At 44.9% G+C, this 18675-nt stretch overlaps 1 protein-coding gene across 6 annotated transcripts in view; it reads left to right on the top strand.

The window, feature by feature from the left end:
* Positions 1–1213: 1213 nt before the first annotated feature.
* CPSF4L (cleavage and polyadenylation specific factor 4 like) overlaps positions 1214–18675 on the top strand; it is a 37124-nt gene continuing 19662 nt past the window's right edge. The window contains exons 1-4 of one of the 6 annotated variants that reach the window (XM_073560245.1): positions 1214–1391; positions 3351–3496; positions 11975–12025; positions 15996–16148. In XM_073560245.1, coding sequence (XP_073416346.1) covers positions 3394–3496; positions 11975–12025; positions 15996–16148 — 307 coding nt within the window. In that variant the 5' untranslated portion in view covers positions 1214–1391; positions 3351–3393. The other 5 variants (XM_073560259.1, XM_073560242.1, XM_073560251.1 and 2 more) reach the window with 5 other exon arrangements.

Raw genomic sequence — 18675 nt, 5'->3', positions numbered from 1 at the left:
TTGTACTGATAGAAATACACTGCTGTGTACAATGTATTTGTATTTTTTTTCCTCCTATAAAATTGCTAAAAAAATAATGAAACACTTGAAATATTGTCATTTTTAATGCGCTTTAAAAAAAAATCAAGAAAATAAACATCACAAATCAGCACATAACATGGACATATTTTGTGCCCCTGTAATCATAACAATCCACACAACACAAATGGTGTACAAAAAAATTGAGAGACTGATATTTTTTTTCTCTATTAATCCCATAAAAACTGTATTCAAATTTTAATACTGATGCAGTGTTCACACGTCGCATAAATGCTGCATTCTTTCTACTGCTTTTTTTCCTGCAGGAGTCCGAACCACACAACGCAATAATAATCTTCTCTGATTATTGCGTGTTTGCTGCATTTTTTATGCGTTTTCCCCTTATTTCATGCGATTTTGGTGCAGATATAAAGCAGATTTTTTAAAAGTACACAAAAGCTTTAACTACAGCAACTGCATTTTTTTTTTCCAGAAGAAGATTATAGAGAAAAAAATGCAGGGTTCAGCAGCATCTGGTATGTGCACATGGTGCGGATTCTGCTGCGGGTCCGCAGCAGATTTAGGTGCGTTGTACAGCACCATTGTTTTCAGTGGTAAACTGGAAAACGCAGTGCACATGCTGTGGATTTTTCCGCGGTTTACAATCCGCAGCATGTCAATTCTTTAGTGCAGAAACGCTGCAGTTTCACACCTCATCCATTATGAGGTGTAAAACCGCAGGCAAAACCGCAGGACTTTAGCCCTGCGGATTTATCTGCGGTTTTTACTACAAAATCCGCACACCAAAAAACTCCGTGTGCACATAGCCTAAATGCACGGAGGGCAGTGATTTCATGGAATCACATCCACGTTGCTTAGACATTTAGACAGTGTTCACATGTAGCGTAAATGCTGCTTTTTTTTTTTGCTCAGAAATTCTGTTTAATTGTCCAAGCAAAGTGGATGTCATTTCATGAAAACTGCACCCCCTGTGGTCTAGAGACGCTGCTGAACTGTGCGGTCTTGGTCCTTTTCTCTGGGGGCTTTTATGTGGAGCCTAAAAAAAGTGCATGTGAAATGCTGCAGTTACTTTTTTTTTTTTCCAGTGCAGAATCAAAGCTTTTCACTCATGCTGCCCTGGGTGATCAATAGTTGTCCAGGGGGCGCAGGAAGGGAAGATTTGCATTCTCCCGTCCAGCAGCTATTGATCTGGACGCTGGACTGGAGACTCCTGAATTGATCCGACATATCTAGTCCCTACAGCCCCAGATAGAGTAGACAGGGTCTATGCCCTGCAGTCTCGGGGTGTCTGCTGGATTTCACTACCTGCCAGCGACCCTCTGACATCTCCTCCTGCCCAGGTAGAAAATAAGGTAAATGGGCGTGCCAAAATATTAATATTACTAGTGAACATGGAAGTCTTCGGGGTCAACGCTGTTCTAGAACGAAGGCTAGGATCAAACCACCGTATTTTCTCGCATCCGAGAGAATTGGACCAATTACTCTAATCACACTCTGATTTTCTCAGATGAAGACAGGAAAAAAATGTATCCATCTTCTCCATTCTGTCCGTCAATGAAAATCAGGCATCTGAGCGCAGTCAGATTTTTTAACGGAACCATTGTATTGCAAGGCCGAGAGACGAGTGATATGAATATCGGATGCAAATCGTGAATGCTGCAATTATTTCCTTGGACAGACTCGGACTGAAGACAAAAAAAAATCAGCCATATGCACGGCCCCCTAGAACAACAATGGTCCTAGTGTGATCCGATGTTTTGTTGGACCGCACTCGAACCGAAATTATGGTTGAGCCCTAAGGGCTCATACTCACTTGTGAGAAACTTGCACGATTCTCGTCTGAGTCTCTCGCATGAAAACCTGGCACTGCTGCCGGCACTCGGACCGGAGTGTGCGGCTGCATAGAAATGCATGTAGCCGCACGCTCCGGTGCGAGTGACGGCGGCAGTGTCAGATTTTCATGCGAGAGAATCGTGCGAGTCTCTCGCAAGTAAGTATGAGCCCTAATTGTCTTTTTGGCTTATGGCTCAGTTACATGCCAATAATTTTCTTCTAACCTAAGCTTTCTTATTTAGCAGTCTGTGAAAAAAAAAAACTCAGACGGCAACTGAGTGAGCTTTGATTTTTTTCACGGACCCATTGACAATTTTGCTCCGGCATGCTGATTAAGATCGTAAATGTCTCCGTGATTTTGTATGGACCACACTCTCTGCCAAAAACCACAGACGTGTCAACAGCCCCATAGACTTTCATAGGTACGAGTGCTATCCAGGAAAACTACGATTTCTCGTATGAGAAAAACTGATGTGTGAATGACTCCTTACCTTGAAGAATATTCCTTATTCAGGGGAAGAGGCTGGGTGTACAGAACATGGGATGGAAGTCATGGTAAGACCATTAGAGTGTGTGCACACGCTGCGGAATCTGCTGCGGTGTACAGTACCATTATAATCAATGGAAAACAAAATCCAAGGTGCAGAATTTTCCACGCGGATTTGCTGCGGTTTCAAAACCGCAGCATGTCACTTCTTTATGCGGAATCCGCAGCGGTTTTACACCTACTCCATTGTACAGGTGTCAAACCGCAGGGGAAAACCACAGGCTGATCCGCAGAAAATTCCGCAGCACAATCCGCAGCGTGTGGACACACCCTTATGAGGCACCAAACTCATGCGTCACTGAGGTCTGCTGATTTCCAAAACTATGGTTGTTTTAGCAATGAAAATGCTTGATATAGAAAAACCACCAAAATTTGGGGAAACTCACACAGGCCATAATGGTACTTGCACAGGCTGGTTAATGAATTGCTGCACATGTGTGGTCACAGGTGTCTATTAGTCATGGTGGAGAATGCTTAGAACAAGATGATGCTTCCCCAATATTCCTGGCAAGAGACCAGGTGGCCGAGAGGTATGGACTTGAGGAGTGTTATATGCGTACAGCGCTGTGGAATATGTTATAAATAAGCAAGATTCAGATGGCTGGATTTCATGGTCCGTATATGGACCACAATGCAATGACTGACCTTGGGTCTCCTGGCCTAAGCTCACAGCTTCATAGGCATAAGCAAGGCTGTAAATTCGGGTCAGGAAACTTGTGGTCAATCTCTACACCATGGTACAAAAACGGGTGTCTGAACCCGGCCTAACGGGAAACAAAAAATAAAATTATTGCAATATAATATGCAAGTGTATGATGCAAAAAAAGGCAATATTCATGGTTACCAATTTAGTTTTAGGATATTGCTGGTAGAGGCACAAAAATGAAACTGATATATTTATAAGATCTGTTTTTTTTGTATTTGATTTTAGGAGGCGCGCATTGGTATTTTCATCGGGGGTCTTCTCTGTGGTCATGCAGGAGTTAATTGCTGGGCTTGAAAAATTTAATTTTGCATTTGAAAAGGATGTGGAAGGTCAACGGGGGTCCCAAATCCTGCCCTTCCAAGGCATGGACAGTAAGTCTGATTTACAGCGTCCTGAAGGGTCTGAGGACAATAATGCAGAATGCTCATGAGATTTTCTTTGGGATGGAGAACGCTTGGATCAAAATGTGATGCATTATTAATCTAGAGGTTTGCAAGGGGTTAATTTTGTGCAAGACTGAGAAATCCAGTTTAGTGGTAAATTGTTTGATAAATCTAAACAGCTTCTAACATGTGACCGGGCAGAAAATCAGGGTTCTGAGATCTCAGCTGTCACATGTGCGCTGCTTAGGAAGCAAGAGCACGCGCACAGTGGTGTACAGGGTCATACACGTTGTCTGTGAACACTAATACAGTAGCAGAGTCAGAGGTGTAAGGATAGTCCTATGGGTGCTAGGACAAAATTCAGATCTGGTTCTATATCCAATAAAGATATGTAAGTAATGCTTCTAAGCCCTCGTGCACCTGACCCTAAAAATCAACGAGCCATTTTGACGGCTAGCACTCCTCTCCATGATATTCTATGGAGCTGTGCACATGTCCGATTTTTTTGCAGCTTGCACGAGTTGTATATGATTATGATTATCAGATCATTCATATCTATGGGTCTGTGCAAAAATCGGACTGCACTTGGATGACATCCGGATGTGGTCCGATTTTTTCACAGACTGAAAAAATGGAAAATGTTTGTTTCTTCTCCATATCCGAGAAAATCGGATCACACTGAGCCGTGTGATTAGCATAATCAGACTGATTTTCTCGGATGACAGAAAATCGGCTGTGTGACTCTAGCCTAAATAGCAGTAATACAGTTACCAAAAAATAAATATTAGCACTGTACTAGGAGTGCCCCTTCGGAGTTAGAGGGGCACTCCTTGCATCCTTCTTCAACTCTGTTGTGGCATCAGTCATCTACTTTGGTGTGGCGTGCTGGGGTAGTGGCATATCAACCAAGGACAGGAATAGGCTGGACAAACTGATTAGAAGGGCCAGCTCTGTCCTGGGATGCCCCCTTGACCCAGTTCAGGAAGTAGGCGACAGGAGGATACTGGCCAAGGTGAGCTACATGGTGCAGAATGATTCCCATCCCATGCATGAGACCGTGACAAAGATGTGCAGTACTGTCAGTGACCGGCTACTTCATCCTAAATGTGAGCGGGAGCGCTATCGAAAGTCCTTCCTTCCTGCTGCAGTTAGGCTGTATAACCAGCACTGTCCAAAACGGAGAATGACCCAAACAGAGAACTGATAGATCCAAAGTTGTAACAGTCCGGTTACATTTTTTTTTTTTTTTTTTTTTAATGCTCTGAATTTCCTCATGGTGGGACGATTAAAGGATTATCTTATCTTATCTTACTATTTACTGAACAAACCACCAAACCACAGTGCTAAAACTAAAATTACCACCACTGACTCATACACTGGTAAATCCAGTGATCAACGTTGATTTCTCCAATTGAAGTCTTTAATTTTTGCTTTTCTTCTTCATCTGGCACAGACCGCTATAACGTCTTTCAGCCATGGCTCGTCTCTGCATAAAGAACACACACAGACATCTGTGGCTAATCGTTTCTAGAGCACCACCCCACTTTTTACCCCAATTCTACACTGGGCCAGATGATGAAGAAAAGTGGCATAGTACTGAGCTGATGCCCTTAACAGTAACAGTACTTCCCTTTTGATCACCCTACAGCAAGTGTCCTCAAAAATGAAATATAGTACAGTAGTGATGTCTCCCTTTACGACCCCTTTACAGTAGAAATGTCATGCACTGTTGTTCCCCTACATTATTAATGCATATGTTTCCTTTTGACCTGTCCTCCCACTGTTGAAATGTCCGTTTCTGAGTCCAAACACAACCGTAATGCCCCCCCCCGTGATACCGGTACCGTAATAATGTACACCTTTTCTGCCCCCATACAATATCAGTATCTAACTTTTATGCCTCAATACACTTGGAAAGCCTCAAATTGCGGCTCCATAAATTAAAGTGAACCTGTTGTCATAAAAATGCAGTCCAATCTGCCGGAACCAAGTTTATAGAGCAGCGGGAATAAGAGCAGCTTGATATTTAGTTTTGTGAGAGAAGATTCAGTATAAGCTGTGTTTTCATCATATAAATCTCTGCTCTTTCTGGAATTTTTGGTCCAGTGGGCGGTCCTATCCGTGATTGACAGCTCGCTTTCTATCTGTACATACATAGCTGTCAATCAATGATAGGACCGCCCAGGGTTGGACTGGCCCACCAGAGAATCCTCTGGTGGGCCCTGGCTTCTCTTTCAGGAGAATTCATAGTGCAAACCTTGCAGCTGCTATGGGGTTCTTCAGTGGGGGAGAAAAGTGGGCCCTCAGAATCAAATTCTCTGGTGGGCCCAATGTTCTTCAGTCTGACACTGGGACCGCCCACTGGACCGAAAATCCCAAAAAGAGCAAACTTTGAAATCATAAAAACACAGGATATACTAATTTTTTGTTATTTATAAAACTATATACCAATCTACACCACTGCTCTGTAACAGGGTACTGGCAGATTTGACTGCATTTTTATGGTTACAGGTTCCCTTCAATATTTATGGGCACCAATGGGTAATATTATTAATGTCCCTCATTGTGGAATAATATTGCCCCCATACAATAATAATGTCACCCAATTGGCTCCATAAAGTAATAATGTTCCCAAATTGGGCCTAGACAATAATAATGTCCCACAATTGACCAAAACACAGTAATTATGTTCCCCAATTGGCTTTACTTAGTAATAATGTCTCCCAATTGGCAATATACAACAACGTCAATGTCCCAAGTCTTGGCTCTATTAATATAGACATAAAAAAAATAAAATAAAAAAATTATTATTTTCACCTGTCCTCGCTCCCACGAGAAGAAGCGTACTCTTCTTCCTCCATAGCTGACGTACGTGGACGAAGCTGTGTAAGGCTACTTTCACACATCAGGTTTTCGGCGTCAGGCGCGATCCGGCGTCGTGCCGGAACGCCGGATCCGGCAAATGTTTTGTAAAACCTGATGTGCCGGATCCGTTTTTCTGCCGGATCCGTCTTGTTCTTGACAGAAAAAAACGGATCCGTCTCATCCGGTTCATCCGTTTTTCTATCCGTTTTTCGACGGATTACGCCGGATCCGGTTTTTAAAATTGACCCTTGTGGCCTTCCGAACGGGATTGGCTACTGGAAAACTATATATAGCGTGTTCCTACAGCCCTTCTTTGACAGGTTGGAGAGGAGAAAGTGCAGGTTGGAGAGAAGAGCAAGTTACTGGCGAAGATGGATGTTGTGATTGGAAATATTTTGAAGAATTTGGCGGATTTTATAGCGGAGGCGAATCGTTTGAGGGTGATTGTTCTGTAGAAGGAGAGAGCGAGACAGCAGCGCATCAGGCATCGTAGACGACGTTTGTGGATCCACCCCATCACAGCCAAGAGAATGACGCGTGGGGTCTATTCTACACTCTGCATGGACCTTCGACGAAACCCGGATAAATTTTTTGGATATGTTCGGATGAAAATGGCGAATTTTGATTACTTGGTGGAGCGCATTGCACACCTCATAAGAAAAGCGGACACCTATTGCCGCTTCTCTGTTTCACCCGCAGAGCGTCTGATGGTGACTTTAAGGTAAGCCACATTTATTGGATATGCTCGCATCAGAGCACACTTTCACTGCAATCTTGTTGGTGGTAGTTTGTATCTCCAAGTGTTATAGCTGAGTTTTGGTATGTAATGCTGTGATTTAAAACTAATTTATTGTTTTTTAATTCCCCACAGATTTCTTGCAACTGGAGAATCCCTTTCGTCACTGCATTTCCAGTACAGACTCGGGATTTCCACCATATCTGGAATAGTGAAGTACACATGCCGTGCACTGTGGGACTCCTTAGCTGAAGAGTTTTTACCAGAGCCCACAACAGAGAGGTGGATTGAAATTGCTGACAAGTTTCAACAGATATGTCAGTTTCCCAACTGCTTGGGCGCTGTGGACGGGAAACATATCCGCATTGTAAAGCCAGCTGGATCGGGATCGGAATATTTCAATTACAAGAAATATTTTTCAATTGTCCTCATGGCCATCGCTGACGCGGAATACAAATTTATTGCTGTTGATATTGGGGCCTATGGCCGCTCCAATGACTCTCAAGTTTTCAAACTGTCTGCCATGGGGCGTAAACTGTATGGAAACACCTTCCAGTTCCCACCACCTAGACCGCTGCCGCAAACATCTGGTCCACCTATGCCATTTGTCTGTGTAGGGGATGAAGCCTTCCAGCTGTCAGAACACCTTTTGAAACCATACTCTAGCAGAGGATTGACAAGACCAAAACGCATTTTTAATTACCGCCTCACAAGAGCAAGAAGAATGGTTGAATGTACCTTTGGTATTCTGACAGCCAAATGGCGGGTCCTATTGACTGCGATCAACCTCAAGACAGAAACTGTTGACGAGGTGATCAAAGTTTGCGTGGTACTCCACAATTTTGTTATCTGCAAGGAACCCATTTCCATTGAGGACACCTCTGAAGAAACCACCTTGCAAGATTACCATGACATTACCACTAGAAGTTCTGTGTCGGTTTCAGTAATGAGGGACAATTTTGCACTATACTTTATGTCACCTCAAGGCAGAGTACACTGGCAGGATGACAGAGTGTGAAAGATTTGTGCCCAACCAAACTTGTGTACCTTCTGTACCAACAGTATATACCTTTGCCAACCAAAGTTGGCTATCTTGTCATGGTCTCTATTTTTAGCTTTAGGCCACAGGTGTGTACCTGGTTTGTGTTTTATGCAAAGTATTTCACCTTTTAACAAAAGTTGTGTACATTGTTAGGAAATCACCAACAATAAACACAACTTTTTAGGTGAAATACTTTGCTTCAAACACAACCAGGAACACAACTGTGGCAAAAAGCTAAAATTTACCCACAGTTATATACCTGGTTTTGAATACCTTTTTACCTTTTAAATACCCTGTATTTAACCTTTTTTTTAAACATATTTCGCCGCAGAAAGAAATCACAGACAACCAGTGTAAACAATAATTTAACTTTTATTTAAAATATTTTTTTTTTGTAAACTGTTTTTAAAGTTAAAAAAACTTTTTTAATAAAGGTTTGAAACCAACCAAATGGGCATTTTTATTACAAAAAAAACATTATAACTCGGTGTAGTGTGGGGTGGAAATACTGCTGGAGGGGCTGCGGGACACTTCGACACTGGGAGTGTGGAGAGAGGACTGGGATCGTGGTGGGGAAGGAACAGTTAGAGGTGATGGTGTGGAAAAAGCTACAGAATGGGTGGACATGTGGGAGGCAGAAGAGGTGGTGGGTGGTGGAGTGGAGGGTTGGGCAGGGACTGTAGGAGCAGATGATGTTGATGGAAAGTTGTATGGGGAAGGAGTTTGGTACGGGGAAGGAGTTTGGTACGGGGCAGGTTGCTGGAAGTGGGGAGATGTCTGGTACTGGGGAGGTTGCTGGTACTGGGGAGGTTGCTGGTATGTAATAGGAGGGGGAGGATGGAAAGTGGCTGGAGGGGGTGCAGATGTAATAGGAGGGGGAGGATGGAAAGTGGCTGGAGGGGGTGCAGATGTAATAGGAGGGGGAGGATGGAAAGTGGCTGGAGGGGGTGCAGGTGGAGGAACTACAGTGGTGGGAGGTGGAGGTTGGGAGGTAACCTGCTGTAGAGCACTGTGGCACGAATGCATTACATGCATCTGCTGGGTAGGAGATAGTGTTGCCATGCGCTCCACAACAGACCTGAAAAAGGTGTGGTTTGGCGAAGATCTTGCTTCTGAATGCATGGTTTGCAGAAGTGTCTTCACCTCCAGAATGCTGGAGTTGATCTGCTGAAAGCCTGCGGAGATTTGCTCTGACAAGACTTTTAGACAGTTCTGGAAAGATGCATTCAGATGCAAGAACTCTGGCGCATAAGTCTTTTCCTGACCCCTCTGCCGCTGCCGCCCAGTACCCGCAGGTGTACTAGAGGTGGCAGGGGCAGAAGGGTGGGGTAAAGGGAAAGCGATCTCCTCACCAGCAGCTTCATGTAATGTAGGCGGCCACGATGCTCCTGTGCTGGTGGATGGGACAGATGGGTCGAATGTGTGGGAAGGCTGGGAAGGTGCAGATGTACCGGGGCGGTCGAAGTGTCCCTCGGTGCCGGTCTCCTCAGGGATCGCCTCAGAAGGGTCCAATCGTGCAGGCTCCCGAGTGCTGCTCACCGTGCTGTGGAATAAAGAGAAAAAAAAACAATTAAAATAGTGACATGGTATGTCCCTGGCTGAAAAAAAAAAAAAGTTACATCTAAACATTTTTTTGTCACATGTGGTGTGTAATATTTACCTTCTGGTGAGCATTGTCTCCCGGAGGAACGACAGGGCTCGTGCGTACTTGTACTTGCTCCTGCGTCCTCCAGATCCACTCGGGGCCCGCATCTCTTTATTGAACTCCTTCTTGAAACGATCCCTAACAGACCGCCACCGCTTCACAATTCTGTTCCCTGAAACGAGAAAGGAGTGGTTAGTATACAACATCAGTGTTTCCCAAACTCCAGTCCTCATGGTCCCCAGGGGTCATGTTTTCAGGATTTCCAAAGTAAATAGAAATCCTGAACACATGATCCGTGGGGACCACGAGGACTGGAGTTCGGGAAACACTGGATTAAATCAAGCAACCGGTACTGTATATACTTACGCTCTTTAATCTGGGCCCGAGCTTCGAGGTCCTCCCAGCGGTCCACAAGGAGCGAACAGATTTCCTCCCAGAGTCGTCGGGTAACGATAAGGTCAGCGTGGCGGCAGTCAGCCATATTCCAGAGCGGGTCCCTTTCTCTGACGAGATCGATGAGGCGGTCCACATCAATCCCTCCATCCTCACAGTCAGAGTCGGGAGCACGCTGTGAAGGCTGTTAAAGAAAAAGACAAAAATAACATAATTAGCCTCCACAAAAGAAATGAAATAAAAAGTGCAAAAAAACAAAGCAAAAATATTTATACTTACACGCTGGTGACCGCCGCGTTGCTGTCGCCGACGACCCTGGGAGGCACTGCGAGGACCTCTTGGCCGAGCACCAGATTGGGAAGACTAGAGAAGAAAACAAAAAATGTTATGTCTTTGGATGTAGGCATTTGTTTGCTGTGTGTGGTCTGCAGAACATTGTTTTCTATGTGTTGTGTGTAGTGTGATGTTGTGTTTCTGCGTTTGATGCAAAAAACTTACCAATTGTGATCCCACTCCAAGTGTCTGTCCACCCCTTCCTTCTTCTTCTGGGAGCTCCTCTTCATCTTGTGATTCCTGTTTTGAAATAAAAGGCAATGAATAGACATATATTCCAGAGATGATGGATTTTGGAAATAAAAACTTACCGTCAAACGCTGACGATGCGAGGGAGGGCTCCCAGAAAAAGATGTGCTGTCTTCCTCATGGCCAGACTCCATGGCTGTGGGTGGTGTTCCTGCTGCTGCCATTGCTGCTGCTGCTGCATCTATTGGGCGGCTGTTGAATAAAGAGAAACAAAGGGCCAATGAATATCTTGATATTCCATAGCCCTAGTTTGGAGGAATGGGGGATTTGATAATTACCGTCTCTCATCTGCTGCTGGACTCCCCTCCCGTTGTTCAGCATGCTGCTCCATTTGGGGTGGTGCTGATGGTGCTGCTGCTGCAGATGTCTGCTGCCTTCTCCTGCTCCTGGTTCTTGGCTTGGGTGGCATGTTGGGTGTGGCTGAGGGTCACACTGTCTTGCTTTTATATATGTCTTGTGGGCAGAGCTACTGAGCATGCTCAGACCCAAAAAAACGGATCCGGCCACCGGATCCGGCTGTCGCCGGATCAGGCGCATTGCGGCGCTCGTAGGCTTTCATTGTATGAAAAAGCCGGACACGCCGGATCCAGCGTGTCCGGCTTTTTCGCCGGAGACAAAAAACGTTACAGTAGCCGTTTTTTCCAGACGCCGGATCGCGTCACATTGCCGGATCCGGCGAAAATCGTATGAAACGCATGGCCATCCGGCTCGATCCGGCTCTAATGCAAGTCAATGGGGGGGAAACCGGATCCGGCATTGCATTTCGCCGGATCCGGTTTTTGTCAAAAGCGCCGGATCGCGCCTGACGGCGAAAACCTGATGTGTGAAAGAGGCCTAATGCTGTGCATCATGTGCTGCCTGCGATGGGCATACCAACATCAGCTGCCGGCCTGTGATACGTTGGTGGCATGTGTAGGTATGGCGGTGAAGGGAGCCAGTGGCTCTCTGTTCTTCAAATACATTGCAAGAATGCAGATCCAGGTGAAAATAGTGCTCGCATCGGCAGGTTCCCATCTCCACTGACCTGATAGTACTGGGATGCGATCATTACACCTCTGAGCATCAAGTCTTTTAAAAGAAAAAAAAAGTAACCTTTTTGCAAACCCTATAGACAGTCATGTCGTTAATAAATGGTTATAGTCCTGTAGGAGGATCACTTTGCGCTATGTATAATGACTACTTTCTTCCCTATGTATTGTGCAGAGTCTGGAGCAGCTGTGTGTGACTTCTTCATACAGGGCATATGCAAGAAAGGTAATACAATCTATATATAAGCTGTATACTATATAAAGTTGTGTGAAAGTGTTTACCTCCTTCCTGATTTTCTATTCTTTTGCAAGTTTGTCACACTTAAACGTTTCAGATCACCAAACAAATTTAAACATTAGAAAAAGATAACAAAAGTAAACAAAAAATGCAGTTTCTAAATGAAGGTCTTTATTATTAAGGGAAAAATAAATCCAAACCTACAGGGCCCTGTGTGAAAAAGTGATTGCCCCCCTTCCCCCCTAAAACATAAATTAACTGTGGTTTATCACATCTTTGGAAAGCTCAGTTAAAATTCCCTAGCCACACACAAGCCTGATTACTGCCTCTCCTGTTCTCAATCAAGAAATCACTTAAATAGGATCTGCCTGACAAAGTGAAATAGACCAAAAGATCCTCAAAAGCTAGACATCATGCCACAATCCAAAGAAATTCTGGAACAAATGAGAAACAAAGTAATTGAGATCTATCTGTCCGGAAAAGGTTATAAAGCAATTTCTAAAGCTTTGGGACTCTAGCGATCCACAGTGAGAGCTATTATCCACAAATAGCAAATTTTCCCAGGAGTGCAGCAACGACTCATCCATGAGATCACAAAAGACCCCACAACAACATCCAAAGAACTGCAGGTCTCACTTTCCTCAGTTAAGGTCAATGTTCATGACTCTTCTACATAAAGCTTAGAAGGATTCAGTTTGTCAGTTTTTAATTATGTGATTTCATAGACCCAATGAAAAAGAGAAGAATTAGCTGAGTAGCAGGGCAGAATCAACAATTGTAAGTACACAGTGCCATATAATATGACAATTACAATATATTAAGCAGATACAAATTTTGATGGTAGGAGTGCTTCTTTAGAAAAGTTGGGAGGTATGCCTTTCTGTGACTGTGATGGGGCGCCTGATATTTATACAGTATATAAGCCCCTGCTCAGGAGCATTATTACAGTAAAGAGACACTGAGTGTCATTATTATAAGGATTCACAATGGGGACGTATTATATTATAAATACACATTTCCATTTGCAAAAATGGAAGCTGGCATGTTTAAGCTGGCTGTGCTGTGGGAATAAAGAGCCTTGGATTCCAAAACTTTTTTTTATTAATACCAACACTTCAGCGCCAGACCGGCGCCTTTCTCAAGGTATAAAAACCAAGTGAGTCATTATAAGGGAAGCAAAGGAGGCATACTAATAATAAAGCACAGGGGGTGTTTTTATTATTATAAAGTGGTATGGAGTCATTATTATAAGGGTTCAAGGGGGAGTGTCATTAAATGAGGCACAGGGGACTTATTATAAGGCAACACAAAATGGCATTATTACTGTATAGTGCTGTATATTGGTAAGGAAGGACAGGTTAGTTCTATAGGGTGCTGTATAACTGTAACAAGGTGTAGGGGAGCATTATTACTACGAGGAAGTACAGAGGGAACATTATTGTGTAGGGGCACAGAAAAGGGGGCACTGTTATTGCGTGGGCACAATAGAGGGTATTATTGCTATATTTGGCAAAGAAGGGGCATTATCACGGTCTAGAGCATGGTTATTAGCACTATATGGTTTGTGTAGAATTAGCAGAATTTGAGGAAGCGCCTAGAAAAGCAATAAGTCAAGGATGTCTGTGTGTTACATTTTCCAGAGACAAATTACAGATGGAAGAAGAGTTCATGGTGGTCTGGGCCAAATGGAAAAGAAAAGGGAAAATTATTGATGACAATCAGCGAGAAAATTACTATTGAGAACCTGTACAGTACACACACATATGGTCTACATAGCACTAGTGCAGACAGGGCTGCCATCAGGGCTTAACTGCTCTTTCTGGCATATGGGGCCCGATGAGCAGAGGGGGCCCGCATGGGGCCCCTTCTCTTTTGCTCACTGGGCCCCAGCATCAGATTCCTGCCGCGATCATGCATAGTTAAAATTGGTTGCCGTGCAGGAGATTCCACCAGAACAGCAACTGTTAACAGCCGCCAGCCAATCACAGGCTGGCATCTGACTACACTGCTGGACCTCAGCCAGGTAAGCAGAAACTTTTTTCTTTTTGTAAAGCCGCAGTATGGGGCGCATTATACTGCTATGGAGCTGCATTTTACTATTATGGGGCTGCCTTATACTATTATGGGGCTGCCTTATATTGCTATGGGGGTGCATTATACTATATACAGCTGTGCTCTAAAGTTTACATACCCCAGCAGAATTTTTGCAATCTTGGCCTTTTTTCAGAGAATATGAATTACACCAAAACTTTTTCTCCACTCATGGTTAGTGGTTGGATGAAGCCATTTATTGTTAAACTACTGTGTTTTCTCTTCTTAAATCATTATGACAACCCAAAACATCATAAATTATATTATGGGGGTGCATTATACTATATATGACAAGGAGCTGCATTATACTGCCATGCGGCTGCCTTATACATTGCATTACATATGCATTATGCTATATATGACTGGGGAGTACATTATACTACTATGGGGATGCATTATAATATATATGACTGGGGGTACATTATACTACAATGGGGGTGCATTATACTGCTATATATGACTATGGGGTACATTGTACTACTATGGGGGTGCAGTATACTGCTATATATGACTATGGGGTACATTATACTATTATGGATGACTATGGGGGCAATATGGAGAGACATTGGGGAAGTATGGATGGACATGAGGTAGAATGTGAGGACACGTGGGGTCCACAATGTGGGATATTACTGTAGGGGCTAATTAACATAGGGGTCACTGTGGTTGTAATATGTGTTCTGGTCATGGTGAGGTGGTATTTGTCCCTTGTATGTGGTGTTATTGTTCATTTTAAAAATTGTATGTGACACATTCCCTTAAAGAAACATAAATAAAAATATACCTAAAAAGAGTATTGGATATTTTAACAAATATTTAATAGGTTGGAGTTGAGTCTGGCCCGGAGAAAAAGGGTCTACCTAAGCTGCTGGCTATGTATGTGATATGGTGTTAGATGGCAACTGATAATGTATGATTTGTGAGGGCGTGGTGTAGATGTGGAGTTTTTCTATGAGTGGGCGATGGGACTGTGGAAGGTTGAAGGCGGACCTGTGGTGGAGCCTGGGCGGAGTCTCAAGGGGCCCCCAAAATTTTGCCAGTATGGGGCCCCCAAAAATCCTGGTGGCAGCCCTGATATGGTGGTGAGATCAGTCCTAGTACAGTGGTTTTGGTAAAAGGTTCTCCAGGATTGAAGTTAAAGTCTGCAGGAACTCTAGGTGTAGTATTATTATTCAATCTTTTATAGTGATATCATTGGTATTGTAATAAATATTAGTCTTCTAGTAAATCTTGATTTCTTTCAGGTAGAGTTATATTAGTAATAGACATGCCCATTTGGGGATTCAGCCAAGGCTGAATTTCAGCCCCAGTCCATCCCTGCCTGCCGGCGGCTCTTCAGACCCGAGTGCGACAGCTGCATAGAAATACATGAAGCTGTCGCGATTTGGTTGGGGAGACCGATCTCGGTTTGATTTATATGGCTGTCTGACTGCTCCCTATGACTAGTATAGCAAACTCCAGTCTCTCAGTCAGGTGATCAAGAGTTAAATAGACACCCTGTTGTCTTAAAAGGGTCCAGTCACCCCATTTGCCACACAGGCCAACTGTACTAATTATGTCACCAATGTCTCCTGTATAATGGGGGAATAGCCTTCAATTTAAGCCTCTGAAGACGTCATGTTTTCAGACAGATAAAAAAATTAGTGATGCCACTTGAAGCTTTTTTTTCTCCTTCATAATTTTTTTTTAACCCCACCCTACCCCCACATCACTATATTCCCTTTATCATATTGGTGTAGTCTCCTTTAATAAAGGGGCTACTGGGAAACTCCGACTTGGTGCTGGGTGTGATTTCTGTCACTACACACCTTGTCACAGTCCCCGATGAGTTAATGTAGGATGCTTTTGATTTTCCTATCCCCCACAGGTCCAATGTGCCCCTACCGTCACGTGACAGGAGAGAAATCTATAGTCTGCAAGCACTGGTTACGGGGTTTGTGCAAGAAGGGAGACCACTGCGAGTTCCTCCATGAATATGACATGGGTCGCATGCCCGAGTGTTACTTCTACTCCAAATTTGGTGAGAAACGAGGGTTATGGGTAAATGGTAGAGTTGGTGTGAATTTGATTTGCTGGACCCGATGATTGGGCCACGTAAGTAATCTACGGCTGCTGGTTGGGAGCCCTGAGAATTGCTTCCCTCCTCATGGAATTCACAGGTCTTGTTTTGATTGCCCAGCCGCAACGATGACTTAATGCCAGGCCAGCTAATCAAATGAGGAGCTGACAGGTAGGAGGTGGTTCTCAGGGCTCTCATCCAGTGGTCACCGACTACTGACATGGCTGATAGATGCCAACTTTATTAAAGCGTAATTGCAATAACATATTTGTTTCCTTAGCTTTATTACTCATAGGTAAATGTCCCAAGGTTTAGCAACCTATTAAGGAAATTTGCTCAAATAGATTATGCAGAGAATATGGACATCATCTAGTAGCCACAGTGGACAGCTGCTAATGAAAGGACAACCCTTGCCCTAGGCATCCATGTGTTATGTGGCTTGCCATTTGACTTATCAGCACGCTATACAAAAGTGCCCTGTGGGCTAAGCAAATGGCCTTCTAGAACCTCCCTAGCTACTTTTGTAGCCTTGATCCTTCAATTAACCAAATCAATTGGCTTTTTCCAGGACGTCCCTCCTGACAGCACCAGGGAGGACGTCCCTTGCCTCCTTGCAGGGACAGGAAGAGCACACAAGAGGTTAAAAAGTCTCCACCCCCATTCCCTCAGTGTTTCTTCCTGTCCCTGCACTGAGGGACGCACAAGAGGAGTCGGCTTACCGGAGGGGTCCAGGGGGATCGGGCGGCCCTGCCAATCCTTCCTCCTGTGAAGCGGCCCCGGTCCCTCAGCCACAGAGACCAGGGGAGGGATGAGCCCCCTGGGTAGAGCTGCTTCCTCCCGCAGCGGAGGCTCTCCGCTCCGACGCCGGCAGCAGCGCGGGGACCGGAAGTCGCGTGCAGAGAGACCGGGACACACTTCCGGTGACGTCAGAGCGCCGTAAATACAGGCCGCCATCGGGCGCTCTGAAGGATCAGAGTGCGGCACCAGCGAGACAGGAAGCATCCGCCTGTCCTGACCTCGCAGAGGCTCACAGCAAGGATGGAGAACCAGGGCAGAATCGACCCGGACGGGGTAAGTGCACATAGCGAAGACCGACTGAGGCCCGGACTGCCCAGATCAGAGCCTGACTGTCCCTCTCTTGCACTATGCAGGAAAAGACACAACCGACAGTGCCCACTCCCACGACCAAACAGGCGGAGAAAGACCCAGGGAAGCCCAATAAGTGTCCCTTATGCAGGGTTAAGCTCCCCAGCAAGCACAAGAAGATGCTGGGTGACACCTGTACGGCCAAAGTAATGAAGGGCGAACAGCCGTCCCTCCTATCGGAGATGAGCGCTGATTCGAGAGGAGGTCCAGTCTTCAGTGGCCACCCTGTCCCAGCCACAGCCAGCCAGTCCAGGCACCAGTGCTAAGCGAACCAGACAGGAGATGGAGCCTAGTTCAGAGGAAGGTTCCTACTCTTCGGAGTCGGATCAGGAAGAAGGCGAGCTGGGCACTAGCGAACCGGAGTATGGGAAAAGATACCTCTTTTCCTCGGATGATACAGACAATCTGGTACAGGCGGTCAGAGACACATTGCAGATTGAGGAGGTCCAGAAACCTCAGTCCAGACAAGACATGATGTTCGGGGGCCTTAGGGCGCAGAGGAAAGTAGTATTCCCAGTGAACGACCATGTGCGAGCTATGGTCCTGGAGGAATGGGAGGAGGCGGAAAAGCGTCTCGTGATATCTCGGGACTTTAAGAGACGTCTCCCCTTCAACCTCGAAGACATTAAAGAATAGGAGGTAGTTCCCAAAATTGATGTCCCTGTGGCAAAAGTGGCCAAGAAAACAACGATCCCCTTTCAGGACGTGTCTAGTCTGAGGGACCCCATGGATAGGAAGGCGGATAACCTACTAAGGCGGGCCTGGGAAACATCAGCAGCCTTAATTAAAACAAACGTAGCAGCTACTTCGGTAGCAAGGTCTATGTTTTTATGGTTGGGGCAGTTAGAGGAACACTTAACTAATAAAACCCCAAGGGAGGAAATTATATTCACTTCCGATCATGAAATCAGCCACAGTCTTCCTAGCTGATGCATTGGCAGAATCCGTTAGAATTTCTGCCCGGAATGGCTCTTTGTCAAATTCGGCACGCAGAGCAATCTGGTTAAAGACCTGGACGGGTGATGGAGCCTCTAAAAACAAGCTCTGTGCCCTTCCCTTCTCTGGGTTAAAAGTCTTTGGCCCAGCATTAGATGATCTATTAGAAAAAGCATCTGATGTAAAGAAAGGGTTCCCAGAGGAAAAGAAACCTAGGGACCAGCCCTTTCGTAGACCCGGGGGATATAGAAGACAGCAGTACTATAGATACCAGGGGAGCTCTCAGAGGGGTTCCTACGGTAGCACCCACTCTAGAGCTGGAAGATCTAGAGCCCACCCTTCTGGATCTCGTACTAGATCCAGAAGAACATGACTATACCAATATAGGGGGTCGACTCAGAGAATT

Source organism: Dendrobates tinctorius, unplaced genomic scaffold (genome assembly GCF_039654945.1).
Source record: "Dendrobates tinctorius isolate UK_male_01 unplaced genomic scaffold, ASM3965494v1 ptg000014l, whole genome shotgun sequence".
Taxonomy (NCBI): Eukaryota; Metazoa; Chordata; class Amphibia; order Anura; family Dendrobatidae; genus Dendrobates; species Dendrobates tinctorius.
The sequence above is the reverse complement of the archived record's forward strand: the minus strand, read 5'-3'. Positions and strand labels throughout refer to the sequence as shown.